Source organism: Lethenteron reissneri, chromosome 71, assembly GCF_015708825.2.
Source record: "Lethenteron reissneri isolate LAM-NWPU_2019-01 chromosome 71, ASM1570882v1, whole genome shotgun sequence".
NCBI classification, from domain to species: Eukaryota; Metazoa; Chordata; class Hyperoartia; order Petromyzontiformes; family Petromyzontidae; genus Lethenteron; species Lethenteron reissneri.
The window spans coordinates 1,824-25,489 of NC_083849.1; the positions used below are offsets into that span (position 1 = coordinate 1,824).

Sequence of the window (23,666 nt, forward strand, 5' to 3'; positions counted from 1 at the left end):
ACCACTACCACTCACTACCACTACCACTCACTCACTACCACTCACTACCACTCACTCACTACCACTCACTCACTACCACTCACTCACTACCACTCACTTACTACCACTCACTACCACTACCACTCACTCACTACCACTCACTACCACTCACTACCACTCACTACCACTCACTCACTACCACTCACTCACTACCACTCACTACCACTCACTCACTACCACTCACTCACTCACTCACTACCACTCACTCACTACCACTCACTCACTACCACTCACTACCACTACCACTCACTCACTACCACTTACTACCACTCACTACCACTCACTCACTACCACTCACTACCACTCACTCACTACCACTCACTCACTACCACTCACTACCACTCACTCACTACCACTCACTACCACTACCACTCACTACCACTACCACTCACTCACTTCCACTCACTACCACTCACTCACTACCACTCACTCACTACCACTCACTCACTACCACTCACTACTACCAATCACTCACTACCACTCACTACCACTACTACCACTCACTACCACATCACTCCCACTCACTACCACTCACTACTACCACACTCACTACCACTCACTACCACTCACTAACACTCACTACCACTCACTCACTACCACTCACTTACTACCACTCACTCACTACCACTCACTACCACTCACTACCACTCACTCACTACCACTCACTCACTACCACTCACTCACTACCACTACCACTCACTACCACTACCACTCACTCACTACCACTCACTACCACTCACTACCACTCACTCACTAACACTCACTACCACTCACTACCACTCACTCACTACCACTCACTCACTACCACTCACTCACTACCACTCACTTACTATCACTCACTCACTACCACTCACTACCACTCACTCACTACCACTTACTACCACTCACTCACTACCACTCACTACCACTCACTCACTCACTACCACTCACTACCACTCACTCACTACCACTCACTCACTACCACTCACTCACTACCACTCACTACCACTCACTCACTACCACTCACTACCACTCACTCACTACCACTCACTCACTACCACTCACTCACTACCACTACCACTCACTACCACTACCACTCACTCACTACCACTCACTACCATTCACTCACTACCACTCACTACCACTCACTCACTCCCACTCACTACCACTACCACTCACTCACTACCACTCACTACCATTCACTCACTACCACTCACTCACTACCACTACCACTCACTACCACTACCACTCACTCACTACCACTCACTCACTACCACTCACTACCATTCACTCACTACCACTCACTACCATTCACTCACTACCACTACCACTCACTCACTACCACTCATCACTACCACTCACACTACACTACCACTCACTACCACTACCACTCATCACTACCATCACTACCATTCACTCACTACCACTCACTACCACTCACTCACTACCACTCACTACCACTACCACTCACTCACTACCACTCACTACCATTCACTCACTACCACTCACTCACTACCACTACCACTCACTACCACTACCACTCACTCACTACCACTCACTCACTACCACTCATACCATTCACTCACTACCACTCACTACCATTCACTCACTACCACTACCACTCACTCACTACCACTCACTACCACTCACTCACTACCACTACCACTCTCACTACACTACCACTCACTACCACTCACTGACTACCACTCACTACCATTCACAGTCACTACCACTCTCTTCCGTGCCCCCCGTCTCTCCCCTTCACAGGAAGTGGGGCGAATGCTGCGCCCAGCCTCTCTGCGCGCAGCGCTGGGCACAGACAAAATCCAGAACGCGGGTCCACTGCACTGACCTCGTGGAGGATGGGGAGCTGGAGGTGAGTGGGTGGGGTGAGTGGGTGGTGAGTGAGGGTGGTGTGAGTAGGGGTGTGTGGGGGTGAGTGGGGGGTGTGTGGAGGTGAGTGGGTGGGGTGAGTGGGGGTGTGTGGAGGTGAGTGGGGTGGGTGAGTGGGGGTGAGTGGGGGTGAGTGGGGGTGTGTGGAGGTGAGTGGGTGGGGTGAGTGGGGGTGTGTGGAGGTGAGTGGGTGGTGTGAGTAGGGGTGTGTGGGGGTGAGTGGGGGTGTGTGGAGGTGAGTGGGTGGGGTGAGTGGGGGTGAGTGGGGGTGAGTGGGTGGTGTGTGAGTGGGGGTGAGTGGGGTGAGTGGGTGGTGAGTGGGGTGAGTGAAGGTGAGTGGGGTGAGTGAGGGTGAGTGGGGGTGAGTGGGGGTGAGTGGAGGGGTGAGTGGTGTGAGTGGGGGTGAGTGGGTGGTGTTAGTGAGGGTGAGTGGGGTGAGTGAGGGTGAGTGGGGGTGAGTGGGGGTGAGTGGGGGCGTGTGGGGTGAGTGGGGGGTGAGTGGGGGTGAGTGAGGGTGAGTGAGGGTGAGTGGGGGTGAGTGGGGGTGAGTGGGTGGTGAGTGAGGGTGGTGTGAGTGGGGGTGTGTGGGGGTGAGTGAGGAGTGAGTGGGGTGAGTGGGGGTGAGTGAGGGTGTTTGGGGGTGAGTGGGGGTGAGTGAGGGTTAGTGGGGGTGAGGTGGGGGTGAGTGAGGGTGAGTGGGGGTGAGTGAGGGGTGAGAGGGGGTGAGGGTGAGTGGGGGTGAGTGAGTGAGTGAGTGGCACGGGCTGTTGAAGAATTGGACCAATTTGGTACGGGAGGATGTGGAGCTGAGTGGATTTGCCGAAGACCGGTACCAGTTGTCAAGATCGGCCTCGTGAAGGACGCTGCTGCTGGGCAGCTGGAGGCAGTCGCCTCCAGCAACAACGGAGGAGGGCAGAGGAGCGATGCTCACAACAACGAGCGGAGCGCCGGGTAGCTAAAATGTAGCAAGTTGGCACAGTAGAGGGCACAGGTGGTGCATCGGCCACTCATCTCAGTCAGTCGACCCCACAGCACCTGGGTCCGTCCCGTGAGCTGCCAGCAGCGATTACACCCTGCAGGTGTACCTAGCCTGGCACACGTGCCGTAGTGACATGACCCCCGCCAGTTGTTGTTGAGCCCATAGTGTACCTAGTCTGGCACGAGCGCCGTGGTGATGTCACCACCACTTAGTGGGAGATTGGCTGCTACTGGTGTGGTGTGCCGTGCTTGTCTCACTCCGTGTCCCGTGTCTCTGTGTCTCCATGTCTCCGTGACCCCGTGTCTCCCCTGTGTCCCCGTGTCTCCCCTGTGTCCCCGTGTCTCCCCTGTGTCCCCGTGTCTCCCCTGTGTCCCCGTGTCTCCCCTGTGTCCCCGTGTCTCCCCTGTGTCCCCGTGTCTCTGTGTCTATGTGTCCCCGTGTCTCTGTGTCCCCGTGTCTCTGTGTCCCCGTGTCTCTGTGTCTCTGTGTCTCCGTGTCTCCGTGACCCCGTGTCTCCCCTGTGTCCCCGTGTCTCTGTGTCTATGTGTCCCCGTGTCTCTGTGTCCCCGTGTCTCTGTGTCCCCGTGTCTCTGTGTCTCCGTGACCCCGTGTCTCCCCTGTGTCCCCGTGTCTCCGTGACCCCGTGTCTCTGTGTCCCCGTGTCTCTGTGTCTCCGTGACCCCGTGTCTCCCCTGTGTCCCCGTGTCTCCCCTGTGTCCCCGTGTCTCTGTGTCCCCGTGTCTCTGTGTCTCCGTGTCTCCGTGACCCCGTGACCCCGTGTCTCCCCTGTGTCCCCGTGTCTCCCCTGTGTCCCCGTGTCTCCCCTGTGTCCCCGTATCTCTGTGTCTCTGTGTCCCCGTGTCTCTGTGTCCCCGTGTCTCTGTGTCCCCGTGTCTCTGTGTCCCCGTGTCTCTGTGTCCCCGTGTCTCTGTGTCCCCGTGTCTCCCCTGTGTCCCCGTGTCTCCCCTGTGTCCCCGTGTCTCCCCTGTGCCCCCGTGTCTCTGTGTCCCCGTGTCTTTGTGTCTCCGTGTCTCCGTGTCTCCGTGACCCCGTGTCTCCCCTGTGCCCCCGTGTCTCTGTGTCTCTGTGTCTCCGTGTCTCTGTGTCTCCCCTGTGTCCCCGTGTCTCTGTGTCCCCGTGTCTTTGTGTCTCCGTGTCTCTGTGTCTCTGTGTCTCCGTGTCTCCGTGACCCCGTGTCTCCCCTGTGTCCCCGTGTCTCCGCAGGTTGAATATTTCTTCCGGATTCTTGACAACTGAACCCTGAGAGTTCAAGCAAGAAACTCACCGCTTCGCTCACTCCCTCACCACCACTCACCACCACTCACCACCACTCACCCCCTGCTCCTCACCACCACTCACCGCATCCTCACCACCACTCACCACCACTCACCACCACTCACCCCCTGCTCCTCACCACCACTCACCACCCACTCACCACCCACTCACCACCCACTCACCCCCTGCTCCTCACCACCACTCACCACCACTCACCACCACTCACCACCACTCACCACCCACTCACCCCCTGCTCCTCACCACCACTCACCGCATCCTCACCACCACTCACCACCACTCACCACCACTCACCGCATCCTCACCACCACTCACCACCACTCACCACCACTCACCGCATCCTCACCACCACTCACCACCACTCACCGCATCCTCACCACCACTCACCACCACTCACCACCACTCACCACCACTCACCACCACTCACTGCATCCTCACGACCACTCACCACCACTCACCACCACTCACCGCATCCTCACCACCACTCACCACCACTCACTGCATCCTCACCACCACTCACCACCACTCACCGCATCCTCACCACCACTCACCGCATCCTCACCACCACTCACCACCACTCACTGCATCCTCACCACCACTCACCACCACTCACGACCACTCACCACCACTCACCACCACTCCACCACCACTCACCGCATCCTCACCACCACTCACCACCACTCACGACCACTCACCACCACTCCACCACCACTCACCGCATCCTCACCACCACTCACCACCACTCACGACCACTCACCACCACTCACCACCACTCCACCACCACTCACCGCATCCTCACCCCCTGCTCCTCCTCCACCCCCCCTCCCTTCCCCCGCCCCCCCCCCTCCCTCCGAGCCTCTGGTAATGATAAAACTCTTTAACAACACCGACACGACTCATAGTCATCATTTTTATTATCATAGCTGCTGCTGCTGTTGCTGCAGCTGTTGCTGTAACGTTACGGTACAACCACCACCACCGCACCACCACCACCGCACCACCACCACCGCACCACCACCACCGCACCACCACCACCGCACCACCACCACCGCACCACCACCACCACCGTTGGAGGTGGCAGGGTCTCAGCGGCTCCCTAGGGGCTCTGTGTTGAGAGGGGTTCGGGGTAGCCATGGCAACGGGTGGGGGGTATATTGCTTGTGGTCTCCACGGTGACGGTGGTGATGAAGGCGGTTTTGTCGTCACCACTGGTCTCCATGGCAACTGGTGACGGTGAATCCATCGTCGCCCGTTGTGTCCATGGTCACGGTGGTCTCCATGGCGACGGTGACAGTGACGGTGGTGACGGTGGGTACTTAGCCGCCGGCAGTCTCCGTGGCGACGGTGACAGTGACGGTGGTGACGGTGGGTACCTAGCCGCCGGCGGTCTCCATGGCGACGGTGACAGTGACGGTGGTGACGGTGGGTACCTAGCCGCCGGTGGTCTCCGTGGCGACGGTGACGGCGGGATACCCAAGTCGCCGGCGGTCTCCGTGGCGACCCCCTCGTCTCTCGCTGCCGCCTAGTCTCCGGCGGTCTCGCCGTCGGGCCTCACGGTGAGCTTGAACTCGACGCGCCCCAGGAAGCGGTCGCGCTCGCTGGTGCCCACGTTGGCGGCGTGCACGCGGCACTCGAGGCGCAGCTCGGCGCCGCGCGTCGCGTTCAGCACCCGCACGGCGAGCAGCGGCGCCGTGTAGTCCTCCTGCAGGCGCAGGCCGTAGTAGGGGAAGTACTGCAGCGGGAAGCCCGCGTGGCCGCCCATGCCGTGGTAGGAGAAGCCGCCCACCATGTCGCGGTCCTCCTCTCTCTGGGGGCGGGGGGGGGGGGACAGGGGGGGACAGGGGGGGTGGTTGGTGGTGGGGCAGGAGGTGGTGGTTGACGTGGAGGGAGGGGTTGGTGACATGGGGGTGGATGGAGGTGGTGGTTGATGGAAGGGGTGGGCAGGAGGTGGGTGTGGTCACGTGAGTGGGTGGGGTCGCGTGGGTGGGGTCGCGTGGGTGTGGTCACGTGAGTGGGTGGGGTCGCGTGGGTGGGGTCGCGTGGGGTGCGGTCGCGTGGGTGGGGTCGCGTGGATGGGGTCGCGTGGGTGGGGTCGCGTGGGTGGGGTCGCGTGGGTGGGGTCGCGTGGGTGGGGGTCGCGTGGGTGGGGTCGCGTGGGTGGGGTCGCGTGGGTGGGGTCGCGTGGGTGGGGTCGCGTGGGTGGGGTCGCGTGGGTGGGGTCGCGTGGGTGGGGTCGCGTGGGTGGGGTCGCGTGGGTGGGGTCGCGTGGGTGGGGTCGCGTGGGTGGGGTCGCGTGGGTGGTGTCGCGTGGGTGGTGTCGCGTGGGTGGTGTCGCGTGGGTGGTGTCGCGTGGGTGGTGTCGCGTGGGTGGTGTCGCGTGGGTGGTGTCGCGTGGGTGGTGTCGCGTGGGTGGGGTCGCGTGGGTGGGGTCGCGTGGGTGGGGTCGCGTGGGTGGGGTCGCGTGGGTGGGGTCGCGTGGGTGGGGTCGCGTGGGTGGGGTCGCGTGGGTGGGGTCGCGTGGGTGGGGTCGCGTGGGTGGGTGTGACCGTGGAAACAGCACGGTGGTAGGCCCCAGTCACCTGCTGGCAATGGTTATGCAGCGGTAGCCCCACCGTGACCCCTGACCCTAGTGACTGTCACCCCTGACCCCAGTGACTGTGACCCCTGTGACTGTGACCCCAGTGACTGTGACCCCTGACCCCAGTGACTGTGACCCCAGTGACTGTGACTCCTGTGACTGTGACCCCAGTGACTGACCCCTGACCCCAGTGACTGTGACCCCAGTGACTGTGACCCCTGTGACTGTGACCCCAGTGACTGACCCTGACCCCAGTGACTGTGACCCCAGTGACTGTGACCCCTGACCCCTGTGACTGTGACCCCAGTGACTGTGACCCCAGTGACTGTGACCCCTGACCCCTGTGACTTGTGACCCCAGTGACGTGCAGTGAGGTCAATGGCTGGGGAGGCACTGGCTCGCGTCAGAGCCAGATTCACACAGAGGGGGGCGTGGCCTCACTGAGGGGGGCGTGGTCTCACTGAGGGGGGCGTGGCCTCACTGAGGGGGGCGTGGTCTCGCTGAGGCGGTGTGGCCTCGCTGAGGGGGCGTGGCCTCACTGAGGGGGGCGTGGTCTCGCTGAGGCGGTGTGGCTTCGCTGAGGGGGCGTGGCCTCACTGAGGGGGGCGTGGTCTCGCTGAGGCGGTGTGGCCTCGCTGAGGGGGCGTGGCCTCACTGAGGGGGGCGTGGTCTCGCTGAGGCGGTGTGGCCTCGCTGAGGGGGCGTGGTCTCACTGAGGGGGCGTGGTCTCGCTGAGGCGGCGTGGCCTCACTGAGGGGGCGTGGTCTCACTGAGGCGGTATGGCCTCGCTGAGGGGGCGTGGTCTCACTGAGGGGGCGTGGTCTCGCTGAGGCGGCGTGGCCTCACTGAGGGGGCGTGGTCTCGCTGAGGGGGCGTGGTCTCGCTGAGGCGGTGTGGCCTCGCTGAGGGGGCGTGGTCTCACTGAGGGGGCGTGGCCTCGTTGAGGGGGCGCGGCCTCACTGAGGGGGCGTGGTCTCGCTGAGGCGGTGTGGCCTCGTTGAGGGGGCGCGGCCTCACTGAGGGGGCGTGGTCTCACTGAGGCGGTGTGGCCTCGCTGAGGGGGCGTGGTCTCACTGAGGGGGCGTGGTCTCACTGAGGGGGCGTGGTCTCACTGAGGCGGCGTGGCCTCACTGAGGGGGCGTGGTCTCACTGAGGCGGTGTGGCCTCGCTGAGGGGGCGTGGTCTCACTGAGGGGGCGTGGTCTCACTGAGGGGGCGTGGTCTCACTGAGGCGGCGTGGCCTCGTTGAGGGGGCGTGGCCTCACTGAGGGGGCGTGGTCTCGCTGAGGCGGTGTGGCCTCGTTGAGGGGGCGCGGCCTCACTGAGGGGGCGTGGTCTCACTGAGGGGGCGTGGTCTCACTGAGGGGGCGTGGTCTCGCTGAGGCGGTGTGGCCTCGTTGAGGGGGCGTGGTCTCGCTGAGGCGGCGTGGCCTCACTGAGGGGGCGTGGTCTCACTGAGGCGGTGTGGCCTCGTTGAGGGGGCGCGGCCTCACTGAGGGGGCGTGGTCTCACTGAGGGGGCGTGGTCTCACTGAGGGGGCGTGGTCTCGCTGAGGCGGTGTGGCCTCGTTGAGGGGGCGTGGTCTCGCTGAGGCGGTGTGGCCTCGTTGAGGGGGCGCGGCCTCACTGAGGGGGCGTGGTCTCACTGAGGGGGCGTGGCCTCACTGAGGGGGCGTGGTCTCACTGAGGCGGTGTGGCCTCGTTGAGGGGGCGTGGCCTCGCTGAGGGGGCGTGGCCTCACTGAGGGGGCGTGGCCTTGCTGAGGGGGCGTGGTCTCACTGAGGGGGCGTGTCCCCACTGAGGGGCGTGGCCTCACTGAGGGGGGCGTGGCCTCACTGAGGGGGCGTGTCTGACACGTCCCCCTCAGTGAGGCAGATGTGATAGCTGCCTCCCTTGGTGCTTTTTCATTGCAGTTTCATGACGAGACCAGCGAGCCTAACTATCTTTATACACACACGTGAAATAAGTTACCTACCTGGAGTATGGAAGGCGAGGACATGAAATGAAGGGGTCTACAAACATCACATTGGTGACACACTGAGATAGTGACAGGCACGCGCTTATTGCCCGCGCTCCATCCAGTTACTGAGGGGTTGCGCAATCAGAGGGGAGGCTGAGCTCGTCGCTGCCTCACCTCTCGTCTTTCCCTCTATTTGCAGCGGAGCTCCGCAAATGTTGCGATTTTGACTTTAAAAATTATCGTACAGAAATGACATTTATAACACAGATCAGTGGAAAAATCTGAATATTTTATTTTAAAATATTTTTATTGGAGTTTGACAGGGGAGGCTCTACCTCCCCTGCCTCCCCTGACCACATGTGACTGGTGACCCCCCCCCCCCCCGGCTGACCTTTACTGCGCAGGTCACGGGGATGATGTTGGGGTTGTAGTGACGCAGAACTTCATTGGGGAGACTCGCGTTGGGGGCCACCTGGGGACATGCGGGGGACAGATGCGGGGTTAGACACAGTGACCCCATCAGTGACCCAGTGACCCCACTAGTGACCACACTAGTGACCCCTGAGTGACCCCTGAGTGACCCCACTAATGACCCCACTAGTGACCCAGTGACCCCACCAGTGACCCCGTGACCCCACTAGTGACCTCACTAGTGACCCCACCAGTGACTCCACAAGTGACCCCACAAGTGACCCCACTAGTGACCCCACTAGTGACCCCGTGACCCCACTAGTGACCCCACTAGTGACCCCACTAGTGACCCCACCAGTGACCCCACCAGTGACCCCACTAGTGACCCCACTAGTGACCTCACCAGTGACCCCACTAGTGACCCCACCAGTGACCCCACTAGTGACCCCACCAGTGACCCCATGACCCCGCGAGTGACCCCGCGAGTGACCCCGCGACTGTGCCCCCAGCGACCTCGGGCACGAATCCGATGACGCGGTTCATCTTGATGATGATGCAGGGCTCCCCGCTGGCGAAGCCGAAGCTGAGATCCTCCAGGCCGGAGCACGGCCCCAGCCACTCGCGCCGGAAGCGGCACGACGAGCGGGGCCCACGGCCCGCTTCCCACGGGGCCCTGGTCACGCGGGCCCAGCGGGAAGTCGCCTGCAGACACAGCAATCACAATCACCACCACAATCACCACCACAATCACCACCACAATCACCACCACAATCACAATCACCACGGGGCCCTGGTCACGCGGGCCCAGCGGGAACTCGCCTGCAGACACAGCAATCACAATCACCACCACAATCACCACCACAATCACAATCACCACGGGGCCCTGGTCACGCGGGCCCAGCGGGAACTCGCCTGCAGACACAGCAATCACAATCACCACCACAATCACCACCACAATCACAATCACCACGGGGCCCTGGTCACGCGGGCCCAGCGGGAACTCGCCTGCAGACACAGCAATCACAATCACCACCACAATCACCACCACAATCACAATCACCACGGGGCCCTGGTCATGCGGGCCCAGCGGGAAGTCGCCTGCAACAACCACAATCACCACAATCACAATCACCACCACAATCACAATCACCACCACAATCACCACCACAATCACCACAACAACCACAATCACCACCACAATCACCGCAATCACCACCACAATCACCACAACAATCACCACCACAATCACCACAACAACCACAATCACCGCAATCACCACCACAATCACCACCACAATCACCACCACAATCACCACCACAATCACCATCACAATCACTACAACCACAATCACCACAACAATCACCACCACAATCACCACCACAATCACCACCACAATCACCACAACAATCACTACAACCACAATCACCACCACAATCACCACCACAATCACCACCACAATCACCACCACAATCACTACAACCACAATCACCACAACAATCACCACCACAATCACCACCACAATCACTACCACAATCACCATCACAATCACTACAACTACAATCACCACAACAATCACCACCACAATCACCACAACAATCACCACCACAATCACCACCACAATCACTACCACAATCACCATCACAATCACCACCACAATCACCACCACAATCACCACCACAATCACCACCACAATCCCTACAACCACAATCACCACAACAATCACCACCACAATCACCACCACAATCACTACAACCACAATCACCACCACAATCACCACCACAATCACCACCACAATCACCACCACAATCACCACCACAATCACCACAATCACCACAATCACCACCACAATCACCACCACAATCACCACCACAATCACCACCACAACCACCACCACAACCACAATCACAACCACAATCACCACCACAATCACAATCACCACCACAATCACCACCACAATCACCACCACATTCACCACAACAACCACAATCACTACAACCACAGCAACCACGTGAAGAGGATTTTAACGGCAATAACAACTTGAGATGGTGAATACATGATGGTGGTGGTGAGTAGGTGATGATGTGGTGGTGGTGAGTAGGTGGCGGTAGTGGTGAGTAGGTGATGATGTGGTAGTGGTGGTGAGTAGGTGGGGGTGGTGAGTGTGGTGGTCAGTATGTGGTAGTCGTGAGTAGGTGGCGGTGGTGGTGAGTCGGTGGTGGTGAGTAGGTGGCGGTGGTGGTGAGTAGGTGGCGGTGGTGGTGGTGATGATGTGGCGGTGGTGAGTAGGTGGTGGTGGTGAGTAGGTGGCGGTGGTGGTGAGTCGGTGGTGGTGAGTAGGTGGTGGTGGTGAGTAGGTGATGATGTGGTGGTGGTGGTGAGTAGGTGATGATGTGGTGGTGGTGGTGAGTAGGTGATGCTGTGGTGGTGGTGAGTAGGTGGTGGTGGTGGTGGTGAGTAGGTGGTGGTGGTGGTGAGTAGGTGGTGGTGGTGGTGAGTAGGTGGTGGTGGTGGTGAGTATGTGATGCTGTGGTGGTGGTGGTGAGTAGGTGGTGGTGGTGGTGAGTAGGTGGTGGTGGTGGTGAGTCGGTGGTGAGGATCTCACCGCAGTCCTTGAGCTTCTGCTGCTTCTCGTCCGCGTACGAGTCGAGCAGGTGGTTCAGGCTGTCCACGTGGGCTGTGAACGAGTCGCTGCTGTCCGCAGAGAAGGCGATCTCCATCTTTTGGGCTCTGGGTCGCATCGACAGCCCTGGGGGGGTGGGGGCACCGGGGGGGTGGGGGCACCGGGCGGGGGGGGGGGGACAAGGGGTCAGAGACACGGAGACGCTGATTGTCCCCCCCCCCGTGTCCTTGTGGCTCTCCGTGTGTCCCCCCGTGCCCCCCCCCCCGAGGCTCACCGGGGGGGCTCACGCGGTCCTGCCACTTGGGCTTGAAATCGTCCAGGGTGAGCAGCATCACTTGGATGGTGGCCACGAAGAGAGCGGCCAGGCAGCCGTAGAACACCAAATAGAAGCCTCCGATCTTCACTGGGGACACACGGGGAGATGAGAGGGGCATGGGGGAGACACGGGGGGCATGGGGGAGACACGGGGGGGAGACACGGGGGGGGCATGGGGGAGACACGGGGAAACACGGGGGGGCATGGGGGAGACACGGGGAGACACGGGGGGGAGACACGGGGGGCATGGGGGAGACACGGGGGGGGAGACACGGGGGAGAAGATCTGTATTTATTCTGCAGGAGGAATCCGATGAGCTATGAAGCTCCCCAGCTCCCCATGTCCCCCACCGTGTGTCTCCTCGTGTCTCTCCCTGTGTCCCCCCCCCCCCGTATCTCAGTCCCCCCACCCGCCCCAAGTCGAGACTAAACAAGGATAGACAATTTTGATTTAAAGCTTTCGTGACTGCAGGGATTAATATTCTTGGTTCTTTCGGTAAAGTCACGGAGAAGTGGGGAAAAATGATTATTTTTTCATTATTTTTTCATTATTTTTTCCTTTATACGTGACTTTACCGAGAGATCCAAGAACAAGGATAGACAATGTGCAGAAAACATTAAGTCAATAACACATTCCGACAAATTCACCAGAAATGCACAAACTAACAAAACACGATCTCGTTAAAAACGTTAAAAACGAGACCGTGGTTTTTATTTCCCCCCGACGAATGCTCGCGACGCGAGACGTCGTGAGACGTCGCGAGCCGCGTTTGCGGACTCTGGTGCCCGTGGCAGCAAGACGCACGCTGCGCTCACCCGTGAGTCGGCATTGTACGCGGCTTCAACACGGCGTCGACGAATACTATTACCCGTGAGACTCCACTAGACAGGTTTCACTACAATAATGTGTTATATATTACGAAGTTATCGCCTCGCATATTGTTGTAATATACGGGGATTACAAACCATCCGTAGCTATTCCAGTAAAAGTAACGACCTCGCCTGGTGTACAGGAGGTCGTGGGTTCAATCCCGGACCCTGACAACGCCTGCTGCTGTATATTTAGAGTTTGCGTGTCTCTCTCATCATCATCACGGTGGCTAGGAGATGTTAACTACCTCTTCTGGTGTACAGGAGGTCGTGGGTTCGATCCCGGACCCTGACAACGCCTGCTGTATATTTAGACTCTGCGTGTCTCTCTCATCATCATCACGGTGGCTAGGAGATGTTAACTACCTCGCCTGGTGTACAGGAGGTCGTGGGTTCCATCCCGACCCTGACAACGCCTGCTGCTGCTGCAGTATATTTAGACTCTGCGTGTCTCTCTCTCCGTGGTGGTCACTGCGTGGATTTCCCTCCGGGCCCTGCAGCAGCAGCAGCGAACCACCGCGCGAGTCATCCCTGGTGGTGGTTGGTGGTGCGTGGTGGTGGTGCGTGGTGGTGGCCTCAATGTGCACCTGGCCTGGCACAGGCGACGTCACCGTCAGTTAGTGGCGAATGGCGGGTATTGGTATTGGAGCGTGGTGGTGGTTGTTGTTGGTGGTGGTAGTGGTGGTGGTTCTGGGTGGTAGTGGTGCGTGGTGGTGATGGTTGTGGTGATGGTTGGTGTCTAACATTTGAACCTCATGGCGGTTACCCCGGTGTCCCCATAGCGCCCGGGCTCGCACAATGTCCGTGACGCAGTCGAGTTGAGTCTGTTGGTGGTCGGCGATGCGGCAATCCACTCATCTCGACGAGCTGTGCACAATGCACGATTCAAAGTTGGATTTCTGGATAACGGATGTTTGTGTGCCGATGTTTGGCGTTTCGACATCGCGGAGTGGCACTGATTTCGGATTGATTGGGACCCCAGTCGCGGAGTGAAGAACTCCCCTGTGAACAAAAATCGTGTCCCAGCAATAAAACAGTGAATTGCCTCGGCCCATTTTGTGTTATTTGGTACCTCGGGGTACCGCCAAAGGGACAATTTGACCAGTAACAAGAACTTGCTGTTTAACACGTCGTCGGGATTTCGCGACCCACCATCATCCGTAATAGAGGGCTGCTTGCTAAATGCTGTCGTGGGTTCACTCTCCAGCATGCAATCGGCGTGGTGCTGAACTAGTGGAGAGTAGAGAAATACGCGGTGCGCATTGTGAAACGGGTGCCACCGAGGGCGAACAGGTGGGAGCGTTGCAACACGAGGCTGGCACCGACAACGCGACAGTAGTTAAGGGGAGAAGCGGGTGCCACCGAGGGCGAACAGGTGGGTACGCTGAGACCGGAGGTTGGCGTCTAGGAGACGGGAGATGGGGGGTGATGATAAGTACGTGAGCTTCGCCACTGGGGAGACAAAGGCAGCCGGGCGTGGTGCTGGCCACCCACCCGCTTCTGTGCCACAGTGCCGGCCTACAGCATACGGGGGATCTTTCTCTTAGTTGTTTTTGTCTGTGTGTGTGTGTCTGTGTGTGTCTGTGTGTGTGTCTGTGTGTGTGTCTGTGTGTGTGTGTCTGTGTGTGTCTGTGTGTGTGTGTCTATGTGTGTGTGTGTCTGTGTGTGTCTGTCTGTGTGTGTGTCTGTCTGTGTGTGTCTGTGTGTGTGTGTGTCTGTGTGTGTGTGTCTGTCTGTGTGTGTGTGTGTATGTGTGTGTGTCTGTCTATGTGTGTCTGTGTGTGTGTCTGTGTGTGTGTCTGTGTGTGTGTGTCTGTGTGTGTGTGTCTGTGTGTGTCTGTGTGTGTGTGTGTGTCTGTGTGTGTCTGTGTGTGTGTGTGTGTCTGTGTGTGTGTGTCTGTCTGTGTGTGTGTCTGTATGTATGTGTGTGTGTTTGCGTGTGTGTGTCTGTCTGTGTCTGTGTGTGTGTCTGTGTGTGTGTCTGTGTGTGTGTGTCTGTGTGTGTGCCTGTGTGTGTGTCTGTCTGTGTGTGTCTGTGTGTGTGTCTGTGTGTGTCTCTGCGTGTCTCTGCGTGTGTGTCTGTGTGTGTGTCTGTCTGTGTGTCTGTCTGTGTGTGTGTGTCTGTGTGTGTGTCTGTCTGTGTCTGTCAGTGTGTCTGTGTGTGTGTCTGTGTGTGTCTGTGTGTGTGTCTGTGTGTCTGTGTGTGTGTCTGTCTGTGTGTGTGTCTGTGTGTCTGCGTGTGTGTGTGTATCTGCGTGTCTCTACGCGTGTCTGTGTGTGTCTGTGTGTGTGTCTGTGTGTCTGTGTGTGTGTCTGTGTGTCTGTGTGTGTGTCTGTGTGTGTGTCTGTGTGTGTCTGCGTGTGTGTCTGTGTGTGTGAATGTCTGTGTGTGTGTCTGTGTGTGTGTGAATGTCTGTGTATGTGTCTGTGTGTCTGTGTGTGTGTATCTGCGTGTCTCTACGCGTGTCTGTGTGTGTGTCTGTGTGTGTGTCTGTGTGTGTGTCTGTGTGTGTGTGTGTGTCTGTGTGTGTGTGTAATTGTGGTGACTCATTGCCCCCTTCTGACAAGCGAGCCAGTCTGAGTACAAATACAAATGAAATGTGTTTCTGCTCATGTTACTTTACTTTGTTTTATTTACTTCATGGCCTGTTTTTCTTGTTTTACAGTCCCGCATGCAAACGTACAAATATTGTCTTGTTTTATATCGGAGTGCTAACACACGCTTCCGTGTTTTTTCATTGTTGAACCGTTAACACATTGCGCTGTCATGGCCATCGAAGAAGCATCGCTGCGTTCCGAACTTACGAACCGTTCGGCTTTACTTACGTACTTACGAACGGACGGATCTCATTCAACGAATTCACGTTCGCAAGATCCCCCCCCCATCCCAGGGTCCCCCCGTTGGGTCCCAGGCCCCCCGCTACTCACGCCAACTGTTGCCCGTCCTCCCCATGAACTCCTTCTTCTGCTTGTTCCAGATGAACTCCTTCCAGCCCCCGCTCTCCGCCGCCGCCGCTCCTGCCGCTGCCTTGTCAGCCATGGCCACTCCGCTCGGTGCCTCTCCTTGAGTCCTTCTGCGTCTCTCCTGCGTCTCTCCCTGTTGTCCCTCAGTCTCTCCCTGCGTCTCTCCCTGTTGTCCCTCAGTCTCTCCCTGCGTCTCTCCCTGTTGTCCCTCAGTCGCTCCCTGCGTCTCTCCCTGTTGTCCCTCAGTCGCTCCCTGCGTCTCTCCCTGTTGTCCCTCTGCGCCCCTCCTGTGTCGCCCCCTGTCGCTGCTGTCTCTGCGTCGTCTCCCCTCCACGCGTGTGTCCCCTTCTCCCGCTCCACGTGTCCCGCGTCTGCCCGTCGTCCCAGGTGACACTGAGACCGAGTGAGGCGCCTCGCTCCGTCAAATCTACCTGCGGAGCGACGTGATTGGCTGCTCGTGTGGGCCCCCTCTCCCCTTAGCCCCACCCGGTAAATATTTCCACTCTCAAAGCCAGCAAGCGACCTTTGGAGTGCTAGAGGTGAGTTAATCATTCACCATTTAACTTCTAAATGAGCTTTGTGTTTTTACCACTCTCAACTTTCACGGCCCCCGGGGCGTGCAGGAATGTGATGGGTGGGGGTGTGGATGGGGGAGGAGGGGTGCCCAGTCCCCTTCAGAGTACCCTTCAGAGTCCCCTTGACACCCGCACAGCTTATGGAGGTCACCTCCGTGATGGTGGCCTGGCACAAGCGTCGTGGTGGCGTCACCGTCACTTCGTGTTGGTCATGGTGGTGGTGATGGTGGTGATAATGGTGGCTTTCGATGGTGATAATGATGTTGGTGGTGATGTTGGTGGTGGCCGTGAGTGGGAATCGGGTTTGTAGCGCAGCGCTAACCACTGCCCTCTCTTCTACCCTCCGTTAAACTAAATAAAACAAAGCTCCCCCATATAACCTCTTCATAGGCTCTTTGACTGTTTTATAACCTGCTGGTGGAAGTGCTGTTTGCGAGCACGAGTTGTAGTTTTAACTATTTTACTCCTAAACTAAGCCACGTTTTTGTTCTATTCACCAGATGTGAGGTCCCACTGAGCTACTATCCACGTCTTTTTCAGAAGAGACCTGGCAGCAAATGATCGCTCAACAACGCGGCATTATCACCATCAACCACGTGGACATCGAAAGCAGCGCTAAATACTCTGGAACGTGTGGCGTTCATTATAAAGAAGAGAAATCCACGTGACCACCACGGGGAGATAAGAGAGACACGCAAACTCCAAATATACAGCAGCAGGCGTTGTCAGGGTCGGGATCGATCCCACGACCTCCTGCATACCAGGCGAGGGAGTTAACATCTCCTAGCCACCGTGGGCGCCTCTTTACAGACTGTTTTATAACCTTCTGCTTGCAAGTGCTGGGTGGGCAGGTCGCCAGCATTGGCTCATGCAGAGCCTGACGGCTGCAGCCGCTGCTGCTGATGAGGCACTGAATGTCGCAACCCGGCCTTGCCTATAAACCATCTGCAGAGGTCACCAGCATGGCTTCAAGCAGAGACTGACGGCTGCCGCTGCTGATGAGAATGTCACAACACACCCACATTCACACACAACGACACATGTCCCCCGCTGTGTCCTTCAACCGACTGTTGGGGGGGCGAGCGCTAGTCGAGAGCAGCAGCAGCGCCTCTGAAGGCCCCGGGACTGGCACACGAGGGGGGTGGGTGGGTGGCCAGCACCACGCCTGGCCGCCTTTGTCTCCCTCGTGGCGATGTTTACTCCACACCTCTATACCAGGTACTCATCAGAAGCTGAGTCGACCTCGGGTATGCCCACAAACTAATTAACAAAGACAAAGATCCTCCGTGTAGCCTTGACAGACTATTGGGGCAAGTGCTGTTAGCGAGCGGTACCTTTGAAGGCCGGCACTGTGGCACACGAGGGGGTGGGTGGCCAGCACCACGCCCGGCCACCTTTGCCTCCCCAGTGGCGATGTTTACTACACACGGGTCACCAAGTACTAATTCGAGGCTGAGTCGACCTAAAGGAGGCCCAGGACCGGTTCAGATAATCGTGGCTGGTTTTGGCCGTGAGCGCAGCGCCAACCGCTGCGCCACCGCTCTCCCCGGCACTCATTAACACAGGCGCACGATGACCGACACCGCAACCTCGGCCGCCCTTCGGCACCGAGTGGCGGTGACGTCTCCACGTTTCCTGGTGATCTTACACGCATGTAGACATGTAGGTTGAGCTTCTTTCGCACCGTACGTACGTGATGTCGTCACTTGTGAGCCAATCAGGTGCGACGACCAGAGGGGGGCATTGGGGGTTAATGTGTTCATATAAATTACAATGGGAATATATTGTTACTTGGGTTTTTCACGGTTAATCAACATATGTAATGTACGTTATGTATGTACATCATGTATGTACATTATGTCTATACATTATGTATGTGAAGTATGGGAATTGACGGCAGGAACTTCTTGACGGGAACACACTTTTTATTAAATCTTTACGTGTCAGAATACAACGTGTGGTCTCCTTTCTTCCGACTTCACACTCCACTAATCTCGTGTAAACTCTAGGCCTCTGGCTACACACGATACCCTTCACTCGTGTAGACCCTACGCCTCTGGCTACACAATACACTCGACTCGTGTAGACCCTATGTCTCTGGCTACACAATACACTCGACTCGTGTAGACCCTATGTCCCTGGCTACACAATACACTCGACTCGTGTAGACCCTATGTCCCTGGCTACACACACTGCATTCGGCTCGTGTAGACCTTATGCCTATGGCTACACACACTACACTCGCCTCTGGGTTACACAGAGTCCCGGTCCCGTTAGGACAGCGGGACTAGGTACCGCAGGGCCCTAGGTCTTCATCCCCGTCTTCATTCTTCGCTGGTTACACACTGCCCTCACGCCTGTGTGCATCCCCTTTTATAGCCCCTGCTCACGAGAGGCGGAGCTGATGCGTACTTCAACGTGAGCATCGCTCCTTAATGAACCAATCACGACGCACTCTCTCTACGATCCGTTTTCCCCAGCGCGTGTTAACACTCCTCCACCAATCACACCGCGCTGCCACCCGATCACTCCCTCTCAGCACGTCACCGGCCCACAGCCAATCAGTACCCCGTAACCCACGACCCCGCGCTGACCCCTGATCCTCCACCGTCAGCGCACGTCACCACCTACACAGCCAATCATCACGCGGTGGCATACGATCTCTAATCCCAGCGCGTATCACCTCTACATCACCCCCTCCCACATAGCTTGCAGCCGGCCCGGCTGTTAACCAACAACACAACCTAACGTCAATGCAGTAACAAAGAAACTCCACCTCTCAGTGTGCCCCGTAACGCAACAACAACAACACAACAACAACACTTAAATAAGAAGCAATATACAGCCCGACGAACAACACAATAAAAGCGAACACCAGAAAACGAACGCGCCAAGTGTCTCTGTGACTAAACGCAGTGACGAGGCGCTCCGGCTGCCTCGACTCCTCACGTGGTAGGTCATAAAAAGTAGCGCGACCTAGCGCGAGTCCGTCTGGCCGGTCCGTCATATGGGACGGGACGCTGGCGACCGTCCGGTGGCTCCGGCAGCTCTAGACGGCGCGGATCGGGCCTGGAAGGACCGGCCCCGCCGCGAAGATCCGGCCGCCGGTGGTCGGCAGCTGTCAGTTCCGAGACACCTGGGAGCGGATCAGGCGGAGACATGTGAGGCTCAAGCAAAGACCTTTCCCCCTTAGGGTCGTCGGTCACGTCACATGCTCGGCCCTCACGACACAAGGGGAGGCCATATGGAGGCGAGAACGGTTTCAGTCGGGAGGGGTGGACGTACCAACGGCGTTTTCCCCATTTTATCTGAACGCACTGGGGGCGTGCAACCCGCACGACCTCCACGGGTCCCCGCCACGGCTTCAACAATTTAGGTGACGTAGCCAAAGGTGCCTGAGGGCAATGCAGCCAGGCCCTGTCACCTGGTTCCCAATTTTGCACGGACACCTTCCGTGCCCGCAACCGCTCGTTTGCAATTTGGCGAGCCCGCGAATTAAGCCGTGCGGCCTCCCTTGCCTCTGTCAGCTTATGAATATTGAATTTAATATGCTCTGCCAATTTCGAATTAGTTCGTGGTGCGGGCAGACCCAGCTGCGTTTCCATGGGCGGGTCGGCTTCCCGACCGTACATCAGATAAAACGAGGAAAATCCCGTAGCTGCATGGGGGGCCATTCTATACGCGGCAAGGACCCCAGGGACCTGCAGGTCCCAATCAACATGTGCCTCACACACCTGCTGGCACAACATAGAAGTCAATGTCCTGTTAAGCCTCTCCACCATCCCGTCCGTCTGCGGGTGGTACGGGGAGGTACGCACCTTCTTGGTACCCAACAGGTCGCACACCTCTTGCAGTAATTTACTCGAAAAATTTTTCCCTTGGTCAGTCAGCAAGCGTTCGGGAGCCCCCTTGTCCAGGACGTAGCCCTGGACAAAGGCGTCCGTCACAGCCGCCGCCGACTGGTTGGCGAGTGGCCACGCCATAGGCCACCGGGTAAAATATTCGACCCCCACCAACAGGTACTTATTACCCCTAGGCGTGACCGGAAAAGGCCCCAGAATATCGAGTGCAACGAGCTCGTTAGTGCGCGAGACCTGGATGGATTGCAGCGGTGGATTAGCTGCCACGGGCGGTGGTTTCCGTCTGGCGCACTCAACACAACCCTTCAGAATATTCACCACGTCACCCCCCATTCCCGGCCAATAATAGTCACGCTGAAGTAGGGCAAGCGTTTTGTTAACTCCCAAATGCAAGAGGCGTTCGTGTGCGGCCAAGACAATTTTCCCCTTCACAGCAGAAGGCACCACAATCGCGTGCCGCCGGGACAAACTGTCCCATCTCATTAACAGGCCTTGCTTAAGTACGTAGGAGCCAGTTCGTTCATGGTCGCCTTCGGAACCCCCCGTCCTTCGGCGCAATGCTAGCAGAGAGCTGTCCACCATTTGGAGACGGCCCCACTCAATCAGCGACAGTGAGAGCAGCGAGTCCTGACCCCCTGGGGTAGCGGGACCATCCCCAATTGGTGTGCCCGCGGTCGCAACCAATGCCCCCTCGCCTTCCGTAACTGGCGGTCTACAGCGCGCCGATCCCGATAAGCACGCACATTTGTGACAAGGCAACAATCGCGACAGAGCATCAGCATTTGTGTGTCGCGCGCACAGCGAATCGACCCATTCGAGGTCCTCCTTCGGATTAACGTTTTGAGTGGGGCTCGGATCAGCCTGCGCAACCAGCCGCTCTTCCGCAGGGACCCGTGCCGCGTGAGCTAGCACGGTGCCCTGCTGAATGACGGCCGGCCGCGACCCAGCGTTTAAACCCCTGACAACCGGATCCCTGTCAGCCTCAACCAAAGTGTGAGCCACCGACAAATCGAGACCTCCAACAGCCCTATTAGAAGGACCCAAAAGCGTGCCTTGATCCGAGGTCTCCCTCACCCATGGTTTCCGCAACCGGAGGGGAATTAACATTTGTGAACCCGGGGGCACGTGCACGGTCTGTGCTGCTAACGCTTGTATCGTAGCGCACGCCGTCCGAATTTCAGTAGGGTTCGTCAAAAATGAAATACGGCGACCCGATGGTAGTTCAATGCAACGCTGATCAATGAGAATTTTGATGGGCATTTTTGCCAAAAAATCTGTGCCCAATAGACAAGGAACCGCCAGGGAGGACGAAACGAAAACGGGTCCCGACAATTTGATATCCCCAATGCAAATAGACGCCCTAATCTGACCGATAATGCCCAACGATCCCCCATTAGCGGCGTAAAATGGCACATCCACTGGAAGCAGCGGACGACATTGTACAGGGAGAATGTTGTAAATGAGATCCGATATAATAGTCGCCGATGCCCCCGTGTCCACTAACACCCTGACCTCGACCCCATCAATAGATCCCGTAACGACGGATGAACCCGCTCTGGCAGCCACTATTCTGTGCCCCAACTCCGACCATTTAATGTTTCCCCGGACCCGGCCGAACCCCCCTCGCCGAACCGAATCCCCGAACTCTACTCGGCTCTCCCCCGCCGCAACGCGACGACCCATATGTGTCGAGTATGCGGGCCAAGCATGTGAGGTGCCGCGACTTGCCGGGGTTTGCAGGGACGACTTGGGGCCTTGGTCGTCGTCCAGCCGAGGTCCCATGGCGCGCTGACGTGGGGCGCGGCAACCGGAGGCCACGTGGCCCCGGAGGCCGCAGTTATAGCAGGTGATGACAGTCGTCGGAGATCTCGGTTGCTCCAGCTTGCGGGCCGCTCGCAGAGGCGAACGACCCCCCGATCTCCAGTCCCCCGGTCGTCCCGCGATGAACGGCTCCTCTCGTGGGCTGACGACTTGGGGCACGGTGACAACTGGGCCCGGAGTTGAGGCCACGGCAGCGTTGCAGACGACTCCCTGTTTACGTTGAAGGACCTCGTGCGCTTGTATGCTTGTGGCGACCCGTAAGGATGAAATATCGGTCTCATCGGCCGTGTTGATGGGGACCCCCAGGTCCTGCGCCAACTTAAGCAGCTGCTCCAAAACCATGGCATCTTGGCCCTCCTCGTCCATACGAGGGAACGCGGCGTCGGCGAGAGCAAGCAACGCCGTGCGGTAGGCGAGCACGGTCTCCGTGTCCGCCTTCCGTCTTGCATAAAAATGATGGCGGCACGCCGAGGGAGGACCATAGACCTTGGCCATGAGAGCCAGCGCATCCTTGAGCGTGGAGCGGTCCGACCTGCGTGCGGACGTGAAGGCCGCGAGCGCGTTGTCATCCAGCATGGCAGGCAGTGCCCGCAGTGCCGTAGCGTCGGACCAGGCGGACATCTCCTGATGCGCCAAAAATCTGCGCTGAAATTGGCTCCAATCCCCGCCTTCCGCCTTGAAGGCTGACAACGTGGGAAGGCGCTGCTGAAAGATGAAGTCGTCCTCCTCCTCGTGCTTCCTCTCTGCCGCCCCGTCGGTGTGTAAGATGGCGGCCCCCTCGGCGGGTGTGTGATGGCGGTCCGCCGCGCGCGTTGGTGATGTCAGCGGGCGCGCATGGAGAACCGCTGCCACGTGGTGATGGCCGTTCCCGCCAAAAGTCGGTGCAGATGAAATGGCGGCCATCGCCAAATCGTTTTGGCGGGAATCTGCAGGGCGTCCCTGCAGAACGTCGGCCGCCGTTCCCGCTCCTCCCGACGAGCTGATCTCCGCCAGGATGGACGCGGCGGCGAGCAGCAGCTCCGCCAGACGGGAGTGCGCTTCGCGAAGCACGGCATCAGTCCCCCGTCGCTCGTCCGGCGCCGTCGGCGGATCCTGCCCCGTGGGCAACTCCTCTTCCTCACCCACCGATGCCAGCTGGCCCGCGTCGTCGAGGTTGTCCCCGTGGTCAATCCCGTGGGTCCGACGGTTCCTCCTTGTATCCATGCTTGGAAGACCGTTTCACTTCTGACGCCAGTTGAAGTATGGGAATTGACGGCAGGAACTTCTTGACGGGAACACACTTTTTATTAAATCTTTACGTGTCAGAATACAACGTGTGGTCTCCTTTCTTCCGACTTCACACTCCACTAATCTCGTGTAAACTCTAGGCCTCTGGCTACACACGATACCCTTCACTCGTGTAGACCCTACGCCTCTGGCTACACAATACACTCGACTCGTGTAGACCCTATGTCCCTGGCTACACAATACACTCGACTCGTGTAGACCCTATGTCCCTGGCTACACACACTG

The 23,666-nt window shown here is 58.3% G+C and overlaps 1 protein-coding gene across 1 annotated transcript; it reads right to left on the reverse strand.

Moving 5' to 3' along the window:
* Positions 1 to 5,079: 5,079 nt before the first annotated feature.
* Positions 5,080 to 16,308, reverse strand: ATP1B1 (ATPase Na+/K+ transporting subunit beta 1). Its single transcript, XM_061580017.1, is given in 7 exon segments — positions 5,080 to 5,990; positions 9,111 to 9,191; positions 9,644 to 9,793; positions 9,795 to 9,832; positions 11,733 to 11,876; positions 12,025 to 12,153; positions 15,863 to 16,308. Coding segments are annotated over 7 exon segments (939 nt in total). The 5' UTR covers positions 15,975 to 16,308; the 3' UTR covers positions 5,080 to 5,705.
* Positions 16,309 to 23,666: the final 7,358 nt, after the last annotated feature.